Source organism: Sceloporus undulatus, unplaced genomic scaffold (assembly GCF_019175285.1).
Source record: "Sceloporus undulatus isolate JIND9_A2432 ecotype Alabama unplaced genomic scaffold, SceUnd_v1.1 scaffold_38, whole genome shotgun sequence".
Classification (NCBI taxonomy): domain Eukaryota; kingdom Metazoa; phylum Chordata; class Lepidosauria; order Squamata; family Phrynosomatidae; genus Sceloporus; species Sceloporus undulatus.
Genome location: NW_024802960.1, coordinates 1 through 23,081, shown reverse-complemented (window position 1 = coordinate 23,081; position 23,081 = coordinate 1). Strand labels below are relative to the sequence as shown.

Below are 23,081 nucleotides of genomic sequence, written 5' to 3'. Positions count from 1 at the left end.
CCTTGGACATTTTCAAAGGAAAGTACGGCAGCAGAAAGTAATCTGCTGTTCACGGGTCAGCAGCTTTTGGGACATGTTTGCTTTGTTCACTTTAAAAGTGATTATCAGTATTGATTCCTTTTGGAGTATTCATTCTGTTCGTTTATAACTTTGGTAATAAATAATGTCTCTGCGCAGTTTGAGCACAGACACATCTTGTGCCAAAAGAACGATTCTATAATTGTTAACTATTGCCAGATGTTTGGATCTGTGCATTTATCCAATGTGTTTGTGTCTATGCGTAGTTTGAGATATATGCACTCTTGGTGAGAAACAAAGATTTTGACAGACAACAAAAACATTACTAATTCTGTAATGGAAGTGGTAATTCCAGATGCTGTTGAACTGCAGCTCCTAGCATTTTCACCACTGGCTGTGCTGGGTAGGGGTATGGGGAATTACAATTCAGCAACACAGATCCCACCCCTTTTCTGTGATTTAGTCACGAATGATATTAACAAAATAATCTTATGTTTTACAGATGTTTCTTACAGTGTACCTCAGCAACAATGAGCAACACTTCACAGAGGTGCCAATCACCCCAGAAACTACATGCAGAGATGTAGTGGATTTATGTAAAGAGCCTGGTGAAACTGAATGTCACCTAGCAGAAGTATGGTGTGGCTCAGGTAAGTAAAATGTGGCATTTGTGACTTGTCAAGCATCTAGAAAAGTCTCTACTTTATTATAATCTCAGGATTAATGAAAACATTTAACTAAAATAAGGGGTGGTTAACACACAGACGGCATGTGACTTCTTACTGTTATTGCCAGGCTTCCACTAACTCTCACTAACAAATGTGTGTGTATAGGATATGCACTTTTGTATGTTAAAAAACATTGATTTTATATCATAACAGCTTCAGCTGGGATGGTATGAGGTCTATGTTGAGTTTGAGGATCTCACCATTCCTTTTCTAGAAGTTACCCACCCCTGAAATTAAGCTTTGCATGAGTATGTAGAACAGTGGTTCTCAACCTGTGGGTTGCGACCCCTTTGGGGGTTGAATGATCCTTTCACAGGGGTCACCATTGGAAAACACATATTTCCGATGGTCTTAGGAACCAAGACACCGCTCCTCTGTGGTTGTCGATCACCACATGAGGAACTGTATTAAAGGGTAGCACCATTAGGAAGGTTGAGAACCACTGATCTAGAAGACTTAAACTCTGCAATTTAAATTTATGATTCATGTAAAATGAAAGCTGGCTGTTACAGTAACAGCATTCTAAAAAGCTGGGTTGAAATCTCAGCTAAATCTCTGACAACGATATTTGGCCTTGCCCCTGGATGTTTGATTGTTGATGTTTGATGTAATATTTTTAGATTGTGTATGTACCAATTTTAGTAGCCTGTAACCCCGCTTTGATCCACTGGGAGAGGCGGGGAAATATATCCTCTCTTCATTGGCTCCCCTTCCCCTTCCGCATCCGGTACAAGCTTTTGTTATTGACTTTCAAAGTCCTCCATGGATTGGCCCCTCCTTACTTATTTGACCTTCTTTCTCCTTACATTCCTACTCGCACCCTCCGCTCTTGTAGTCAAGGTCTCCTGTCACAGTGTAGGACTACCACTGCCCCCTCCCGAATTCGTCCCTTCTCGCTTGCTGCCCCTTACTCCTGGAACCTTCTTCCCACACATGCACACCTCATCACTTCTCTACCCAGTTTCAAAACTGAGTTAAAGACTATATTGTTTAGAGAAGCATTCCCAGAGGCGAGCCCCTCTTTGACCCAGGAATAATAATAATAATAATAATAATAATAATAATAATAATAATAAGATTTATTTGTATACCGCTCTTCTAAAGAAATAATCAAAGCGGTTTACAGCAATTCGCAAACAATAACATAATACAGCCTCCTTTTAACCATCCATTAAGAAGCCAAGCCTTTCTTCCAGTCCATCTGCCTTGGTCCAGGCCTCGGAGGCGGAGAAGAACTGCTGGACCTGATCCCATTCCCCACCACCACTCCCTTCTCCTTTTGTGTCGTGTCTTCTTAGATTGTAAGCCCGAGGGCAGGGAACCGTCTAACTAAAAGATTGTATGTACAGCGCCGTGTAAATTTATAGCGCTTTATAAAAAAAGGTTAATAATAATAATAATAATAATATTTATAAGTCAAAGATTTATTTACATAAGACACTAAATGTGATTCCGTCTACATCTGTAATGCAAATGTAAAACCTTCATTTGTTAGAATGTGCATTTCCCTGTTAAATGACCCTCCTGCTTTCTTTCCCACTTCAACAGTATTTGCCCATGTGCAGGATTACCATGAGTTGTTCTGTTAATTTATGCCTAAAAGTTTTCAGCTGTTTCACATGGTGTATTCCATATTTTCTATTAATGCTTATAGCATACTTCACTTCTTTAAAAGGATGGACTCTTTAACTTGCTTGTCCAAAAGTCTTGGGAAATGTAAGACTGCAATGTCACTTACCATTTTCTGAACACCATTTCTATGGATAGTAAATCTGATATCTTGAAGTGAGAGAGATTTTGGGGTTTATGAAATGTCCCTTGCAGGAATATATGCCTGGAGTTAACTTTTTGCTATTCCATAACAAAAACCAAAAATTTGTCCAGACATTAAAAAATGTCTTAAACTGCAGTGGAGAAAGTGTGGACTATAGGTGGCATGTAGTCCCTCCACCTCAATATTATGCTCCCCCTCCTCTATGACACCCCAAAACACTTTGAAATATTGAGAAAGAGAATCACTGGGAAATTGCCAAGATGTGCTAGTTTGGCCTGTGCCTTCCATTCCATCATCATCATCATTATTATTATTAACCTTTATTTATGAAGCGCTGTAAATTTACACAGCGCTGTACATACAATCTTTTTAGTTAGATGGTTCCCTGCCCTTGGGCTTACAATCTAAAAAGACATGAGACAGAAGGAGAAGAGAGTGGTGGAGGGAAAGGGTAAGAGGTCCAGCAGTTCCTCTCTACCTCCAAGGCCTGGACCAAGGCAGATGGACTGGAGGGAGGGCTTGGCTTCATAATTCACCACCTGTGAAGTAAAAGACACTGAATACCAGCCAAAATTGAAGTTGGAGGTAACACCAGGTCACTTCCACATTACCCGTGTGTGTGTGTGTGTGTGTGTGTGTGTGTGTGTGTGTGTGTGATGAGTCTCCTCCCCTTGTGTAGTTGCTCACACCTGTCTTAAATATTTTAATTCATTGCATTTTTGTCTGCTGTTCGTTTTCTTGTTTTACTTGTTTTTATTATGTACTGTCTTTAAAATTTACAGTTAAAAGATGATAACTTACTAAATATCTGTTTATTTCCAGCCTAAAATGATTATCCACTGGAATGTAGGTTTTTTGCATGGTTAAAATCTTGCTCCTTATCCTCTTAATTTGTTGCCATAAATTGCGATAGCCAGCATTTATTTTGCATGCTAATTTTTTAAAAATCTCCCAAGAGCCTCAAATTCTGTCTACCAGAATTACTCATGCTGGATGAACAACAATAGTTTTGAAACTGATATAGGATAAGCCTTTTTATACTAAAGCTAAGCACAGTAGATACTTTGCTAAGGAAAATCCTGTTGTATCTTTCAGCCCACGTGTCAAAAATCTTAAATGAACACCACAACTCTCCATATCTTAGATGATTCACAGATCCACTCTAACTGTAGCATTGGAGTCATGTAAATGGGTATATACTGCCTATTACTTTTTGTTTTAGGTGTACAGTTTTTCTAATGCCTTACAGACTAATATTCAGTTTGGTTCACTTTTCTTATTTAAAATCTTTAAAGCAAAGGTGGTCAGCTTCTCAAGTCTGCTTTCCTTTTCACTAAACTTCCCAAGATCTTTTCAGCTGGAAATAACCAGAATGAAAAAAAATGTATCTGAACATATTCTGAATTTAGGAATTTGCAGTAACAAAACTGAATGGACTTTACATCCCTTTCATGCAAAAGACAACATGTGGTTACCATAACTGTTCTTCATGTCTGCAGCTTGCTTTAGGTTGTAATTTTTTTTTTTGTTGCTGCTAAGAACAATTGATAGTTAGAAACCGTTTTCATCCGAAGATTTGCCAGTAAATCCCAGTCTGTCTTCTGCTTAGCCATGCTTTCGACACTGCTTCTCTATCGCACTAAACAGTACTGATTGTGCATGATGGCCTGCTGTGTTGTGCTGTCATGCTGACCTAGGTCAGCTTGCCATATTGGCAGAGCATAACAGGTTGTAGCAACAGCACAGCAGTTAGCATGGCCTTATAGAATCCTAGACTTGGAAGAGGCCTCAAGGACCATCCAGTCCAACCCCCTGCCATGCAGGAACACACAATCAAAGCAATCCCCAACAGATGGCCATCCAGTCTCTGTCTAAAAACCTCCAAAGAAGGAGACTCCACCACACTCCAAGGGAGTGTTTTCCACAACGGCTCTTGCTGTCAGGAAGTTCCTGTTAACGTTGAAGTGGGATCTATTTTCCTTTAGTTTGCATCCATTGCTCCATGTCCTGTTCTCTGGAGCAGCAGAAAACAAGCTTGCTCCATCCTCAATGTGACACCCCTTCTAATATTTATACAGGGCTATCATATCATCTCTTAACCATCTCTTCTCCAGGCTAAACATACCCAGCTCCCAAAGTCATTCCTCATAAGACATGATTTCCAGACCATTGCTCAAAGCACCAATTTTCTGATACAGATACTGCTAGGAGCAGGTTTTAGATAATATGAAGTGTTAAATAAAAAGTTAAAGAAGTACGACTTTTCAGTTGTTGAATAAATCCATCCTTGTACTCTGATAGCAGTTTGTTTTATTGTAATGCTAAGTCTCATTGTTTCTTGACAACAATGGATTAGTACACACAGTGGCCATGGCAATTACTAGTGGGAAATGTAGCACAAATGCCATTGTCTTAACTTTAATTAGTTTTTACTAGAGTATTGAGTCAACCCCATCATAAATCCTCTTTCAGACTGTCCTCTTCAAAATTATAATGGTACCTTCTTCCCCTTGTGATTTAGAAGATGAGCTGTTTAGCTGTCTAGACAAATAACCATGGAAGCTGCTTTTTCTGTAACAGTGACCTACTTGCTTATACTGTAAAACTAATCTCCTTTGACAGTGACCCCAGAAAATTTCCTTCCTAGATTGTTTCAATGTGCCTGCAGATTTTTTTTTCTTAAAGAAACCTCATTTTCTCAGTGCTCTTTTATTTATAAGCCAAGAACCTCCAATACCCCCCCCCCCCAAAATACTTGTAGAAGGGAGTATTTATAAATAGGCACTGAAATCAAACATTTAAACAAAAAGACTCAAATAGAGTGGGAGTTGGACTTTCCTAACATCATTATCTATTTGTACAATTCAGCTTTATTTTTTATTCAAAATATTGTTTATTGTTTATAACTATCAGTATTCCAGTATTTGCCTCAATCACTTGTGTGTCATAACCTCATTATTTTTTATTCTTGAGTCTTATAGATGATCTCATCTATAATCTGTTACATTCTGTCTCTTTACAGCAGGGATGAGGAACATGCTGACCATGGCTTCCAACTCCAAAATGCTCCAAAACACAGCAGTTTCCCTCCTAACACCCCTGATCCCGCTCCCCCCCCCGCCCCCAAATTGGCAGACAAGTGCAAATTGAAAGTAGATTTGTGGCAATTTCTAGGTCACATTTTCAGCCAAAATTGCCACCTGCTACAGGGGATGAAGGTTTCCCCCCACCACAAATGCCCACCTCTTCTTTCCTGTGAAATGTAAAGCCAGGACTTCCTAGATCATTCGAGTGCAATTGTGATAAAAATGTTAAGTTAAAAGACAGATTTGCTTTTATGCTTTTAATTCACATAGATTAAAAATCAGGTTGAAAAGCATTGACTGCTTTTAGTTTTAAATGTAGATAAGGAACTCACTATTCCTTTACACAAGAGGAAAGAATCTTTATCAGCATTTAAAGATAGAAAGCTGCCAGTCTGTCATTTGAAAGCTTTTGATGTAACTTTTTTAAAATTTAAAAATAAAGTCAGGTTTGTTGAGAGATATTACTATGAATGGTATTTGTGTGATTAAACTTGGCTCTGCTAAAATGATTAATGATTAAATATTATTAATTGAAAAAATATTTGTTTGGCTCTGAACAGTGACCAAGACTGAACAATGGTTTTCCCCCCATGTTATCCTCTTAAGTTTTCAGATGAAAAGAGGCAGAGTTCCTTTCTATGCTAATAAAGCAAAACATTTTAAAACTAAGCAATAATACTGTGCAAAATCTCAGTAAATGGACACCACAGTGTCATCCATTTAGCCACTATACTTACTAAAACATGTCTTTTGAACTTGTATTGCTAACTTGATGGCTTGTTACTATGGCCTTTGTAGTTTAATGCAAGACATTTGCTATTGTATGTGTGAATGGTTCCTGAGAGGTCAAGGAGAGGCTGTTCCACCTGCAAATATATAGGATCAGTCCTTCAAGAAGAAGGTATGATGCTTTTATTTCAGTGCCTTTGCAGAGGTTAGCAGTACTAACGGGACAAATTGGACAATTGGCAGTATCCTAGTGAGAGAGATCCTAGTGAGATAGAGATAGATGGAGATAGGGATAGGAACCTAGATCCCCATGTTCTGCCAAACCTGCTGATACACAGGATGATAGTTGTTTATGTGTTTTCTGGTGGCTGTTTACCTCTGTGGCATTTGAGGACAGATGCAATATTAGGAGAACAGAGCAGCACTTCCTAATTCTTGCAGTTGCACGACTTGGGATATAAAAGGACTGATGGGTGTCAGAGAAAAATAATGAGCATTAGAGGGAGGGAATCAGAAACAAGGCAACTAATCCAATGATGTCACTCTGTTATAAAAGAATGGGCCTTATTGACCAGACGGAGAGCAATGGGAACAGTAACCATTGATAGCCTGGAGAGACCAAAAGAGCCATATTCAATATAGATTCGTGTATGTGTGTACAAGAACTGGAGAACCTCAACTTTATTTTGATTGAACAGCTATAACTATAATAAATTAGTTTCTTCCAGTATAATAAAAAAGTTACCAGTTATGCATGAAAATCCTATTTTTATTTATTTTATTTATTTTTGTAGGCATTTCTGTATTGCTTCTCTGCTCAGGACTCCTAAAGCAATGAACAAATAAAAACCAATTAAAACAATACAAAAATAAAAACATTATGAAAACACACTAAGTTTCTATTTCAAAAAACTTTTAAAATCAGTCTAAAAACAATCATAAAATCCAGCTTTGAAGCAGTTCAAACAACAGTTTCAAACATTGAACACATGCAGAACAGCACTGTTTTGGCAGCTGTCCAAAAGCTTAAAAGAGGGGCAGTCTAACTTCCTTGGGTAGGAAGTTCCATAGTCAAAATGCTGCTACAGAGGAAGCTGTGTTACATGCATCCATGCATTGTTTAATCAAGAGGTTTGGGTTCTGTTGGAGCGTACTGGGAAAGCATAAGTACTGTAGATTGGAAGATCATGCTCTCACTTCATTCTCTAGATCGGGTGGCCCCTGCTAGCTATTCTTGGATTATATACAGCTCACATCACTGTAGTGAATACAGTCAGTAGTGAGGGGAACTGCAGTCCAAAGACATTGGTAGGGCAGCAGCTTGCTTGATAATGCAAACTGCCAGCCAAGTGATAAAAAGCAAAGCTGCATATCACCTTCTGATCAGCTCATCCTATCCTATCCTATTCTGTCTCATCTCATCTAATCACTATTTGGCATATTGTCATGGCAGTTTGGACACAAGGTGATCCTGTTTAAAGCTCAACTCCCCATGTGAACCAGAAATACTATGCTTCAGTTTGATGGGCAGCAGTGAGAAATAGAATGAGAAATGATAACACCTTCCCAAATCTGCAGCTCTGTGTCACCTCTGTTCCCCATCATCTCTGACGGTTGGCTAGCCTGGTTGCTAACAACCCCATGTGTTACAATCATAGAATCATAGAGTTGGAAGAGACCACAAGGGCCATCCAGTCCAGTCGAACCTCCTGCATAAACTTCCAATCAAAGCATCCCCGACAGATGGCCATCCAGCCTCTGTTTAAAGACCTCTAAGGAAGGAGACTCCACCACACTCCAATGGAGTGTGTTCCACTGTCGAACAGCCCTTACTGTCAAGAATGACAATATGACATCCCTTCAAATATTTAAACAGGGCTATCATATCACCTCTTAACCTTCTCTTCTCCAGGCTAAACAGACCCAGCTCCCTAAGGCGTTCCTTATAGGGAACGTTTTCCAGACCCTTCACCATTTTAGTCACCCTCCTTTGGACACGCTCCAGTTTCTCAACATCCTTTTTAAATTATGGTGCCCAGATCTGGACACAGTATTCCAGGTGAGGCCTGACCAAAGCAGAATAGAGTGGCACTATTACTTCTCTTGATCTAGACACTATACTTTTATTGATGCAGGCTAAAATTGCATTGGCCTTTTTAAGCTGCCGCATCACACTGTTGACTCATGTTCAATTTGTGGTCTACTTGGACTCCCAGATCCCTTTCACATATAGTATCATTCAGCCAGGTGTTCCCCTCCCATATCTGTGCATTTCATTTTTCCGCCCTAAGTGCAGTACCTTACATTTCTCTGTGTTGAATTTCATTTTGTTAGCTTTGGCCCAGTTTTCTAGTCTGTTCAGGTCATTTTGAATCTTGATCCTGTCCTCTGGGGTATTAGCTGCTACTCCTAATTTGGTGTCATCTGCAAATTTGATAAGTATGCCCCCAATTTTGTCCCGATTTCAACTGGAGCGTGTCGAAAGGAGGGCGACTAAAATGGTGAAGAGTCTGGAAACCATGCCCTATCTGTGCATTTCATTTTTCCACCCTAAGTGCAGTACTGTATCTTACATTTCTCTGTATTAAATTTCATTTTGTTCCTGAGGAACTGTAATACATAACATCTGGATGGTGCCATCTTAGGGAAGGCTGATTTGCAGGTTTCTTGTTGACAACATTGTGTTGTAGTTCATACTCAAATATAGTGTTATACCAATCATATTCTAAATTCTCTGAATGAAATGCTGTGGAGGCACCAAATGATACTGATTACTCTAGCTGCCAGCATGCTTTAGATTTGAATTCAAAATATTTTTTAATATTTAAAATCTTAAGTGATTTGGGGCCTTGATATGTTCCTTATTTTAATTAGATTGTACACTTTGGTAAGTGTATTCTAATGTTCTATTTTTGCACAATGGCATGTACAACAGTGGTCTTATATAAAATAATAGTACTAGTGTAATACTTGAAGGAGTGCCTCTATACAGTACTCCTGCCCAAGAATTAAGGTACTCTGGAGGAGCAGGTCTCTGTGCCCACCCAATGACTACAGTATAATTGGAAAGATGTGGAAGAGGGACTTCTCATTTGTAGCATCCTGTTTATGGAATGCCCCCTGTGGTGACTACACTGGTATCATTTCATGGCTGTTCTTAAAAACACTTTGAGCTTATCTGGTTTATTCTAAAATGTCTAGTTTTAAACTGTTTAAACCTGTTTTGTTAAATTGTTTCCTGTGCTTTTAGTTTGTTTTTATTGTATAATAGGGCAAGATATAAATATGTTTAAAATAAATGCCATACTTCAGTATTTCCTGTGTTATTGGCTTGGTATAGTTATACATCTCAGTACAGTATTTCTTATTTCATTGGCTTGGTATAGTTTTGACAGTCATCCAGTTTTCACAGATGTTAGTTTATCTGCTGTTGAGGATTCTTCCCCATCCCCTTCTTCCTTCTATCGCTTTAAAGATTACTTTTCTGTGGTTTTGCAGTTGACATATTTGTGGTATATTTAGAATGTGTGCAAGTTGAATACTGCAACATTTGAATAGAAGATTGTTATGGACACATTTCAAATACATCTTTGGTAAACCATGCAGAGGAGCCCTTGGTAACTGATTGTATGCCATTGAGATGTGGAATTAAGTTTTGTTTATTAGTATAGTATAGGAAGCACATGGAATAAAATATATCAAACTGCCTTTGCATTTTTCAGAGCGCCCAGTACCTGATAATGAGCGCATGTTAGATCTTCTGCAGCGTTATGGAGCTCAAAGAAGTGAGGTTCGGTTCTTTCTACGTCATGAACGATCCCCTAGTAGGGAAACCGGTATGTGATAACTTAACCTAATGAATGTGTGTGCAAACCCACCACAACAGCTGTACAGTAGGAAATGTTACACTTGTTCTTCTTTCAGCCTGTTTTACCCTAGCATTGGGCACCCTGCTTTGATGGATAACAGAAGATACTTTATCTTTGTGTGGGATGTAGTATAGAGTAAAGCACATAGGATTGTGTGATGTGGTCTCATTCTTTAGCTCTCTGAAATATGTCAGTAATGAAACACTAATTTCTGGAGGACTTCAGTCTCTGGCCTGCTGAATGTTCTATACTGTACTTATGTCCTGCTTATTTCTTGAGACTTTTCATTCTGTTGAGGCATTCTAAAATAAACACACAGGGAGAGGGAGAGTGCTAGCCTTGGCCATTGCCCTCATGAAGACCTACCATATAGTTGCCATATGTAGAGGAGTCTCTCCTCTTTATTAAGTCACTTAAACACAAATGGAGAAAACAAATGAAGGAGACAAAGCTAATGTGCTCAGCTCTTTAACAGCTGAATAGGACTAGTGTTTTCAGAACACATAATTCCTCCTGCTTAATTTTTATTAAAACTGTCCAGTTTGCATATCATTCTTATACTGATAAGTCAAGAAACCCTTTCTACTGCTGCTTTGTTTGACATGGATGTATATTTGAATTCTTGTCATACATCCAAAATGGCTTAGTAGTAAAGCAACATGTCCCTTTATTTCTGCTATAAAAGCTGAGTTCATGAAAAACTCTTGGCTTATTGCTGCAGCTTGTCAACTTTAATTTTTATGGAAATTTTTTGTTTTTGTTTTTCTTGTATTGTCCCTGCATGTCAGGCAAGGTGAGTGCATTTATTGCACAGGCAGCATTTTAGCAGATACATTGAAGAGCTGCTTACATTGACTTCCTTATGTTTGTTGATGACTTGTGCTAGTCTGAAACTGCATACTTTCTCGATTCCTCTCTTTCTTCCATCATTTCAGAAGGAAAGTTTTACTGAAAGGGATCCCTAAAATGTTTTTACTTCTTGTCTTTTCCTTTTGTTTCCTTTATACATAAACAAAGGAAGTGGAACCAGTGTGAAGAGAAATGGTGTAAAAATTGCTGGTGAACGAAGGACAGAGAATGGAGTAAGTATTTAGGTTTGCATCTCTTAAATGTGAACATGAAAATAACTTATTTAACATTACAAACCTACATTATGTTGACTCTTTCAATAACAGAAGACAGTGGCTACAGACATTTGTTACTTTTCTGTGCTTTTTTTAAAAGCCTGTAAACCTATGTCAGTCTTTTTAAAAAAGCCTGTATGCCTATGTCAGCCAGTGTGGTGTAGTGATTTGAGCATTGGACTAGGACTCTGGAGGCCAGGATTGAAATCCCAGTTTGGCCATGTAAACCCACTGGGTAAGCTTGGGCAAATCACATTATCTCAGCCTCAGAGGATGTCAGTGGCAAACTTCCTCTGAAGAAACCTGTCAAGAAAACCCCATAATAGGGTTGCCATAAGGCAGAAACTACTTGAAGGCACACAACAACAGCAAAACAACAACAGCAACAAACCTAAGTCAAGATAGAGAATGTTGAGAAACCAGAGCATGTCCAAAGGAGGGTAACTAAAATGGTAAAGGGTCTGGAAACCATACCCTATGAGGAACGAATTAGGGAGCTGGGTATGTTTAGCCTGGAGAAGAGAAGGTTAAGAAGTGATATGATAGCCCTGTTTAAATATTTGAAGGGATGTCATATTGAGGAGAGAGCTAGCTTGTTTTCTACTGCTCCAGAGAACAGGACTCAGAACAATGGATGCAAGCTCCAGGAAGATTCCACCTCAACATTAGGAGGAACCTCCTGACAGTAAAGGCTATACAACAGTGGAACACACTCCCTTGGAATGTAGTGGAGTTTCCTTCCTTGGAGGTCTCTAAACAGAGGCTGGATGGCCATCTGTTGGGGATGCTTTGACTGAGCGTTCCTGCATGGCAGGGGGTTGGACTTATAGTCTCTTCCAACTCTATGATTCTGTGATTCCAGAGTCTGGATTGAGGAATGCCAAAGTTTATGTAGAAGGCGGCAGAAACAAAATAACATCTTGCCAGTTAGAAATCGGAGATCAGGCTCTTCTAAAGGGAAAGTATACTCTACTACTGTATTCAAGAGAAGTCCCAACAAAATAATATTTTGTAATGTCAGAGGCTTCATGCTGTAAAGCTCCCCCCAAAGTTGACACAACAGTACACTGCTTGAGTAACTTGTGTCATAACATGAAATGTGGGGCTTCTTTAGATTTTGAGGTTCTTTTTAAAAGACACAGTAGCACAGCAATTGAGACACATCTTAAAAGAAGCAGCTTAAAAGTATGGCATCTTTAAACTTTTGCATATAGGTGTGTGTGGTATCATTGTTAAATCACTATTTAAACCTTCTCATAGTGTGCTGCTCATAGTTACTGTGTGGAACATCTGCATTTTGTTTAAGATATTCAGTAGATCATTATGTAGTGCAATGATAGATGAAAGATACTAGTTTGAACTCTGCAGTAGACTCAGGTGACATCTAGATGTATTTTGGTTGCTGATTTCACCCAGACTCCATAAGAATAAAAGGATGTCACTAATTTAACCATCTTCATTGTTATAAATCTAGAGAAGAACTTGTTCTCTTTTTACCTTTCCCTGAACAGTATACTAAGCAGTCCTTTACTTCTGAAGGCAGGGGGCAGATTTCTTGTAGGGGCATCAAATAAATACAGTGTTTATGTATAACTTTTATTACTGAAGGTCAGTGCTCCTCGGATGGATATGACTCTGGCCGAACTGCAGGAAATGGCATCACGACAACAGCATCAAATAGAGGCACAACAGCAAATGTTGGCTAACAAGGTTTGTTGAACTCAAAAGACATAGTTGTGTTAGTTTGGGAAAAGTATGCAAAAGGATGTTGTAGAGCCTTAGGCGGGTTACAAACCGCCAAAAAATACGTATTGAATACGTATTAGGGTTAGGAAGGGGCGGTGCTTCCGCACCCCCCTAACCCTAATACGTAGTCAATACGTAAAAGATGGCGGCGCCCTTTCTACATGGGCGCCGCCATCTTTGCGTATTGGACGCACAGCGTCCAGACGCGTCGCGGCGCCTATGACGTCGCGAGTCCGCGCCAGGCGCCTCGCGACGTCATAGACGCGCCGCAAGAAGAAGCTCCGAAATGGAGCTTCTTTTTTGCTCCGCGCGGGAGCCGCGCGGTTTGGCTGCTGCGGCTCCCGCGCGGAGCAAATGGCGGCGGCGGGGGAGCGCCGCAAAGCGGCGGTTTGTACCCCGCCTCTGAGACTGAAAAGGAAAAAAGTTGGTAGCATGAGCTTTCATAGACTTGAGCCCTTCATACATCTGAGGAAGCAGACTCAAGTCTATGAAATCCATGAGCTTTCATGAAAGAATGAACTCAAAAAGCAGCTTTTTGAAACTGCATTTTTATAAAAGTGCTTTGGAATCCTTGGGGTTTTTCCCAGCAGTCTGTTTGGGTAGACAGGCTGGTATATATAGTGCACCAAGAGCTGTGCCTTGATTTGGCCATGGCCACTAGTTGAGTACACTACATAGGTGTCATTTGGATTTAGGCACCTTCAATGAGGAAATTGAAATAGTAAAAAGAATTTCTGTATCTTGAATAAATAATCAGCAAGAAGACTGCAGTCAAGAAATTAGAAGAAGATTAGGAATTTAAAGGGCTGATATGAAGGAACTAGAAAAGGTCCTAAAGAGTAAAGATATATAACTTAGTACTAACGTTAGATTCGTCCAAGCCATTGTATTCCCTATCATCATGTAAAGTTGCAAAAAGTGGATAGTAAAAAGAGCAGATAAGAAGAAGAGCAATTCATTTTGAGATACAGTTCTGAAGAAGAGTGCTGAGGATACCATGGACAGCCAAAAAGACAAACAAATGGGTCCTTGAACAAATCATGGCTGAAATCTCCCTGGAAGCTAAGATGATCAAACTGAGGATATCGTACTTTGGCCATGTCTTCAGAAGGCATGATGCATTAGAAAAGACAATGATGATAGGAAAGGTGGAGGGAAGTAGAAAGAGAGGTGGGCCACATGCTGAATAGGTAGACTCAATGGATATGGATGTACAGGACCTGAGCAGAGCAGTGGAGGACTGGGTTTTTGGGAGATGTCTTATCCACAGGGTCACCATGGGTTAGGGATGACTCGAAGGCAGTTAAAAACAACAAAAGTGTCAAATGTATCTGTTGGCTTCCTTTAAACATGTCATATATACTGCAGTGGCTTTCAAACTTTATTCTTGAGAATCTTATGGTCCTTGAAAGCTTATTAGGGCCTCCTCAAGTGGGACTATCAGTAATGGAAAATAAGTGTCCTTGGAGGTTAGTGTGCCCACTGAAGTTGAGAGCCAAAGTGAAAATGAACCTCTGAGATGCATGATCAAATCTTGAGCTCGTTTAAAAAGAAATTGTATAAAGTACACTGGTGCCTCGGGATACGAAATGATCGGGTTACGAAATTTCCGGGATACGAAAAAGTTGGATTGGCAAAAACTGTTTCGGGTTACGAAATATTTTTCGGGTTACGAAATTCATTTCGGCGCGAAATTCAAATGCTGCAAAGTGCAGCTATAGGCTTTCCAGTGCTAACGGAAAGCCTTTTCGGGTTACGAAATTTTCGGGTTAAGAAAGGAATGGCGGAACGAATTAATTTCGTAACCCGAGGTAGCAGTGTATGTGAGTGTGAATGTCATACAGGCATGCATGTACACCCAACCCTTTCCTTGCTTTTTGTGGAGACAGTGGGAGATACAGGAACCCCAAGACATTTAGTTTAGTTTTGTCTGGGTGTCTTCTGTATAGCAATTTTTGTTTATTTAATATTTGCAGTACTCAGTGCTCTGTAGTGTAAAACACAACATGCACTAAGTTTTGTCTTTGTTCTTGAAATCCTGTGTTATCAATATATGTTATTGAATCTCTTCAGATCTGAAAGTGGCATGATGCTTGTTCTGTTCACCTATAGGAGCAGCGGTTAAAATTTCTAAAACAGCAGGATCAACGGCAGCAACAACAAGCTGCAGAGCAGGAAAAGCTAAAAAGATTAAAAGAAATTGCAGAGAATCAGGAAGCCAAACTGAAGAAAGTGAGAGCATTGAAAGGCCATGTAGAGCAAAAACGGCTCAGTAATGGAAAACTAGGTAAGCTGTTGGTGAGATGCGTTTGGGTGACTGATACATAATATTTCTTTTATGTTAGTGTTCTAGGTGCTCCTGTTTACAATAATCAGCCAAAGAACTATTTAGAATAGTTATTTATTGTTTGTGCTGAGATATGTTTTGGTGTGTGCATATTTGTACTTAACCTCTTAACCTGGAAGGTTTTTGTTTGATTCTAATATCCTCTATTACATTCTAATTCATGCCTGGAGCCCTGTATCAAATAGATGAGATACAATAGTTGCTGTTGAGTGTCTGTTTGTGACCTATTAGTAACATATAAAAATAGTCTCAATGGGATTTAAAAATACTCTTAATACTGGAATACTGATGTTGTTGTTGTTGTTTCCATTTCTGATTCAGACTAGTGGTGACAGAAGAGAAGTACTGTAACAAGAAAATCCTGAATATGACTTAGCCTTTATTTTTACCTTGGTTGAAAAAATATTAAGCCCTTAGCAGGCTGTTGAAACTAATTACATTTTAACAAGTAATAATTTTGGTTTAGAATCCCTGCCTGTTGATTTGGATTAGATTATTTCGCTTTAGCAATATTTGTCTAAATATTTAAACTATTTGTGACCTATGCTATAAAGCAGTAGATGATTGACAACATCTTACGTTGAATGTTAGGGCATAGCATCCTGGCACAGCTGTCAAAGGATGCCAGGTTTTCCTTTTCTTCAGATTTTGCAAACCTGACAGTGGAACTACAAATCATAATGCACTTATTCATAGTTGACACTCATGAAAAATCTCTCATGTGCTCTCATGAAAAATAATACTGTATGTACTCGTGTATAAGTCAACTTCATGTATAAATCGAAGGCAGGTTTTAGAGGCAAAATCATGAATTTTGATATGACCCATGGATATGTTGAGGGGCATGTAACAAAGGATGTAAATGGAGCGGGGGGGGGGGAACTACTTCACCCCCTCCTTCTCCCTCTCTGGACCTCTCCCAAGGGTCACAGTCTGGGCATGGAAAATGTGGACACAAACCTCCAATTTCTCTCCCTTCCCCACAACCTTCCCCAAGGCTGATGGCTTACAGAAAAAGGAGACACAGACCTCTGATTTCCCTCCCTTCCCCACAATGTTTCCCAGGGCTGATGGCTTGCAAAAAAACAAACAAAAAAAGCAGGGGGGGGCACAGACCTCTGATTTCCTTACTCTCTCCAAGGCTGATGGCTTGCAAAAAGGGGGACAGAGACCTCTGATTCCCCTCCTCTCCCTAAGGCTGCTGGCTTGCAAAAAGGAGGAGAGACCTCTGATTTCCCTCTCTTCCCCACAACTTTCCCCAAGGCTGATGGCTTGCAAAAGGGGGACAGAGACACCCGATTTTCCTCCTCTCTCTCTTCCCTCCCATCTCCACAGCTCACAGAGAAGTATTACCATATTGACCCATATATACGTCTACCTAGGATTTTGGAGCCCATTCGGGCTTACATTTTTCGACGTATAGATAGAATGTATATGGTAAATTTCCTCTGATCATTTTTTACAATTTACTATCCACAAGGAACCCTACTACTGTGGTACAAAGCTGTATTGTTTTCCTAAACAGACTGACATGATTATTTCTCCAAAAATTAAAATTTTTAATGTTAGTTGTTCTGATCTTCCCAATAAGAGAGTGCATGTAGAAGTGAAAAGATAACCTTTTGCTGGATTACAGGATCACATTTACAGTTATTAAAGCTTTTAGTTTCATGTAATTTTTTTTTCACTGAAAAGCTGAGAGCAAAAATAATATACTCAAGTTAATGGCCCCATGGCCAGATTATTAGAAATGACAGTGAGATCAGATGCATCTGGCGCTGAAAGAAGGTGTGAATTTGAATTTGTTGTAGCCTAGGGTGAGGTCCATGGTCCTCCTCCCTGGTTCTGCTGCACTATTCCTGTAGAGCAACTACATCAGATGTAGCCAGTATGGTGGAGGCCTTCCTGGTGAGTTGAACGGTAGTCTCAACCACCATGGCCAGTAGTCACATTAACTGGGGATCATGGGGATTATAGTCCAGCACATCAAGTTGGGAGAGTCAGAACTAGACTTTTTTTTTAAAAGCCATCTGTTTGGTTTCAGTGGGTGCTTTTAAAAAGCCAAGTTGGTATTTTTGGGAGAGGAGAGAAAAAAGTGATGTGGTGGAGAGAAAAAAGTGAGGATTGAAAGGAAGGAGAAAAAATGGATAGGAAGATGAGAATGACTGTGTCTGTGAGGGTGTGAGATGAGGGAGAGGCATGGGTCTTGCCAGCTGCTCATGTGTGCTCCAGATCACTGCTGACATTCAGATCTTTTCATAGGCTTTTCTGCAAGTTAATAATGGTTCTCATGCTGAAAAAAAATGTTCCCCCCACACTTAGTTTTCTAGAAATAATGTTTTAGAACAAGGAAGTATCTTTGCATGCTGTAATTTCTCTATTTTATTTTCTCTCTTTTCTGTATTATTTTATACAAGGCTTCATTCTTTAAACCTTAAATTTATAATATGCAGTTGCCCCTTTGTTTTTGTGGACTTGGAATCCACGTCCTTCACCAATCTGTGGGCAGCAAACAGAGGGGGACAAAATGGGATGCGTGCCCGTGGGTGCCAGCAGGCACACACAACCATTCAAGTCAGTGGGGCTTGAATATTGTTGATTTTTTGTTTTTGCGGGGGGCAGGGCGGAATGGATGCCCCGCAAAAACCGAGGGATGACTGTATATACTTTTGCCTTTCATCTCCCTCCATTTCTCATTTAATCCCATGAGAACTAAGTATTTTCCTTAAAAGATCACAGTATGTATAGCTACATTTATCTTATGTAGCCTTGTTGTAATGTTTAGTTCAGAACAATACCGTTCAGAAAAGCTTTCTTGTGATAAAGCCCCTTTTAAATATTTGAAGTTGATAAATTTGTAAATATTTCTGTTAAAGTTGAAGATTAGGGTAGCTTTCTTTTGGCTCTGTGTTGGAGAGCTGGAGGGTGTTCCTGTCCCCTAAACAGCTGCCTTGGAAGCAGCCAACATTTGGTCATTTCTCAGCTAGAGCTATTGTATTCTGTCTTCCTCTGCAGTGGAGGAGATTGAGCAGATGAACAGTTTGTTCCAGCAAAAACAACGAGAACTGGTACTGGCTGTGTCAAAGGTAGAAGAACTTACTAGGCAATTGGAGATGCTCAAGAATGGCCGGATTGATGGTTACCATGACAACCAGTCGGCTGTAGCTGAACTTGACCGCTTGTACAAGGAGCTTCAGGTAACTGCAGATGTAATGGTCACACATTACTTTGCAAAGGAATGTGCTCTGGCTCTTTGTCTGTTCTGACAAGAGTGCCAAAATTGTTGAAGTTTAACATCTTCTGTGTTATGTAGATTTTTAAAATACTACTTGGCATTCTGTAAAATACATAATACATTCTACATTCTGTAAAATACATAAATGAAGCTATCTCTCCAAAAGTTGGAGATTGTCCAATGTTTTTAGAACCCCCATAACTTTTTTTTTATTTTCCTCATGGCACCTACTTTGAAAGTTATTTGTGCTGAATTCTTGATTTCCTGTCCTGAATGCATTCAGCTGAGGAACAAACTGAACCAGGAGCAGAATGCCAAGCTGCAGCAACAGAGGGACTGCTTAAACAAACGCAACTCAGAGGTGGCAGTTATGGATAAGCGTGTTAATGAGTTGAGGGAACGGCTGTGGAAGAAAAAGGCTGCGCTGCAGCAAAAAGAAAATGTACCGGTGAGTGCCAAATAATAATAATTATCATCATCATCATCACAAACCAAAACAAAATTACTGTCCACTTCTATCACCAGAACATATTTTATGTATTTTACATGCTGAGTGTGGATGAGAAGTTGTTGAGGGGCTATGTGTCTGCTGCATCCTATCTATTCCCTTGTAGTATTTCCCTTGTAGTATGAAAATCACTTTAAATAATACATCACTATTAACCTATTTCTTCTTTTATATGGGGAAGAGTGCTTTTTCCCCCTTTGGTGCTTTCTTTGTAAGAAAGGATGCCGGAAGGCTGTCAAAATACCTTTCTTATATAAAAGCGCTACTGTGTTTCTCTCTGCTTCTCCAGTAGCTGAGTTGTAATATTTAGTTCTTAATCTTTACGTATCTTGTTTAGGTGACCTCTGATGGGAATCAGTCACAGCCAGTGGTATCTACTCCAAGCCGAGTGGCAGCAGTTGGTCCTTACATCCAGTCTTCCACCATGCCACGAATTGCCCCAAGGAATGAACTTTTAGTGAAGCCAGCTTTTCCAGATGGGACTGCATCCTTACAAGTCTCTGATGGTCCTTTGAAAACCCAGACTCTACCAAACATGAGAGCTGGGATTCTTACGCAAATGAAAGCTTCTGGTGGTAATTATTATTTTTCCTTTATTTGTAATTCATAGTTAATTGTCATATCCTCTTGTCATGTGATCCTGTTAATCAATTAAACAGGTATGATGCTAGATGCAAGAATTAAGTTACTCTATTTCATTTGTTCCACAGTGATATATTTTTTTCTCTGATTCTATAGTTGTTGTTGTTCCACACTAGGTGTAGTGTTCCATTTTTGGATAGTTGTTTGTTTCATCCTATATGATGAATTAAATAGTAAATCACATAAGGATGTAGATACAAAACATGAATACTTATTTTTGCGATTCAGAATCTGCATTCTGTATCCCATGTTACGTTGGCAGCAGTGTGCAAATAAAATCCTGAAGATAAGGATGTTAGTACTAACAAATGATGTGTTAGGAAATAATAAGAGTTGGTCATCCAAAAATGAGTCACTAATGACACTGTAATATTTCATTCTATTATTCAGGGATGCTAATTTTCTTTTCAGTGAGCAATAATGTTTATGGACTTCATTCTTGATATTAAAAAGCTCTTTGAACAGAAGGATGTTGTGAGGTGGGATATATAGGGAGAAATCTCATTTTTGTGACTTGCTTACATAGACAGTAGAAAAATACTTGTGTTTCAATATTTGTAACTGTAGAGAAATGTTTTTGATCAGACTATGTTGTTAAATGCTTTCTGTGTGTGTTATGTACCTTCAAGTCGTTTCTGACTTATTGTGACCTTAAAGCAAAACGGGATTTTCTTGGCAAGTTTCTTCAGAGAGGGGTTGCCATTGCATCCTCTGAGGCTGTGAGAGTATGACTTGACCAGGGTCACCCAGTGGGTTTCCATAGCCGAGTAGGGATTTGAACCCTGCTCTCCAGAGTCATAGTTCAACTTATACTGGTTTTAATATAAAGTTACCGATTTTACTTCCTGTAGCCTAGGATATACTGATGCTAAATTGAGTGTTTTCTTCTTCTTTGTTCTGCTGTATCCAGTACTCCGGTTGCTCAAGCAATGCTAAGGGTTCCCCGAAAGCTGTTTATGATTTATTTGTGAAATTTATAAAAGATTTGGGCTTAGGGAAGATTTGTTCACTTCTCTGCTCATATATAAATTTAGGTGAATAAGTTCACATCTTTCCCACATTTCCTGTCTGCAAGAAAAAGAAACAGTGCCTTCCCACTTATATGAATGAATATTGTATAAAGAGATAATGATGCTAAAGAAAAGTACAGAGAGCCAGTCCTGTAGTTAGGCTGTCAAACTGGGACTTGGATCTTGAGTAGTCCCATTTCTCACCCTGAACTACCTCACAGGTTTATTGTGAGAATAAAACGAGGACAGCTGCATTTGCCCCTGTGAGCTCATTGGAAGAAAGGTGAGATAGAAATGTAATTAGTAAATACATAAATGAAGCTATCTCTCCAAAAGTTAAGAGATTGTATTAATGAAAATGCATGATTTGTCAAGAGTTTTCCATAATCGTCAATTAGCAATACATTTTTTGTTACGAACTTGCACCAGTTTTTAAAGCAAACACTTTCAATTCCATTGTATATGAACACATTGTATACGAACGTAAACCAAATATTTGTGGGAAGCATCCCTAAAAATATGTACTTGCCATTTGATCCCAATGTCATGTGCATCTACTGTTAGGAGAAGAAATTATGGTTGAAAATACTGCATAAATAATCCAGCTTGAGACCAGTTTAACTGTCCTGGGTCAATACTAGGGAATTCTGGGAACTATAGTTTTGTGAGATATTTAGTCTTCTCTGTCAGAGAGCTCTGGTGCCACAACAAACTACAGTTCCCAGGATTCCCTAGCACTGAGTCAGCGCAGTTAAAATGATCTCAAACTGGGTTATTTCTGACGTGTGTCTTGAACCTTTGTGTCACTTTTCACCCATTTGTTGGTGTACTAGAAATATGCAAGATGTGGCTTCTCTTTATGCAAGATCATGTTTGACTGGCAATCCTTTCACTATTAGAACTTCATTACATATGTTGAAGAAAGAGGTTACTTCACTGATTTGTAATGAAAAACAAATTTGTTATTTATATATGCATTGGACATAAATTTGATGTTTCTGTTTTTGGGTAGGATTAATTTTATTATGGTTCCCTCTCTTGACATGTTGTTTATAATAATAAAAGTTAGAAAGTTACTGTTGAGAGATTATTGAAACATTATTTATTTTATTTATTTATATCCCGCTCTTTTCCCAGGACTGGGACTCAGAGCGGCTTCACAGCATTAAAAAACAAACAAACAAACAAAAAGTGCAATTAAAAACATTTTATAAATAAATAAATAAATGACATACATTAAAAAACATTAACCCAAATATTGCTACAGTAATAGCCAAAATTAACAAATACATAAAACATAATAAATGCAAGTTAATATCACACTGCCAAGAAGAGACTTAAGTAATTCTGTTGTATAAATAGTAAACATTATAATGCCAAACAAATTCCACACTTCTTATGCTTGAAGTAGAGGAGAATACCTAAACTCTAGGCTAAATACAGAATACAGGAAAATATAAAAACTAGGTGCTGTTTTATTGAAATAAAGACACCATATATTTTGGAGGGGATCATATTGAAAAGCTTGTCAAAAAAAGCTTGTCATATTTTCCTTGCCTCTTTTTTCTCTGCCTTTACCTCAGGTACTACAGCTGTTGGTTCAAAACCTACCCTCACCATCAGTGATTGGAATAATTCAAATGCTGATAACTTTATGAATCAGGGACTAACTTCTTCAGTGACAAAAGCCAGTGGTAACAGTGAAGGGCAAAGTAAGTTTCTTTGGTAGTATAGTAGTTTATTTTGTTGATGGTTTGTTAAGATGGGTGGGGGAGAAGAAAAATGCTTTTCCATCTTTCCAAAATGAGAACTTCTGTGCTTATTTTCCATGGTGTGTTTTGTTTACAAAAAAGTCTAATTAAGGCACGTTACAGACCGCCCAGAAGGGGCGGTCTGCTGCCGCCGCCATTTGCAGCGTGGAGGAGCCCCAGCGTCCAAACCGTGAGGCTCCTCTGCGCTGCAAATAAGAAGCGCCAAAATGGCGCTTCTCTTTGCGGCGCAGATATGATGCCGCGAGGCACCAATGACACGCTACGTAAAGATGGCAGCCCCCCGTGTGGAATGGGCGACACCATTTTGTATGGACTTGGTCCCTTCTAACCCAGTCCGTACTTTATGCCCGTCTGTAATGGGCCTACATCTCAGAGATGTTCCCAGGGTGGTGGGCAAACCCCACCCCACTTCTAGCATGCAACTGTGCTGAGCTACCTGTGATAGTTTTTTTTTTTCAGTCAAGTAGCTCAGATAATGGATTGGTTAACATGA

At 39.2% G+C, this 23,081-nt stretch overlaps 1 protein-coding gene across 1 annotated transcript in view; it reads left to right on the top strand.

The window, feature by feature from the left end:
* The window catches only part of LOC121917661 (apoptosis-stimulating of p53 protein 2-like), a 28,144-nt gene extending 5,584 nt beyond the window's left edge, over positions 1-22,560 (top strand). Inside the window, exons 2-10 of the mRNA XM_042443786.1 lie at positions 521-668; positions 10,058-10,171; positions 11,222-11,286; positions 12,937-13,038; positions 15,187-15,361; positions 18,437-18,618; positions 18,940-19,104; positions 19,502-19,739; positions 22,400-22,560. Coding sequence (XP_042299720.1) covers positions 521-668; positions 10,058-10,171; positions 11,222-11,286; positions 12,937-13,038; positions 15,187-15,361; positions 18,437-18,618; positions 18,940-19,104; positions 19,502-19,739; positions 22,400-22,545 — 1,335 coding nt within the window. The 3' untranslated portion in view covers positions 22,546-22,560. The remainder of the gene's footprint in view (positions 1-520; positions 669-10,057; positions 10,172-11,221; positions 11,287-12,936; positions 13,039-15,186; positions 15,362-18,436; positions 18,619-18,939; positions 19,105-19,501; positions 19,740-22,399) is intronic.
* Positions 22,561-23,081: the final 521 nt, after the last annotated feature.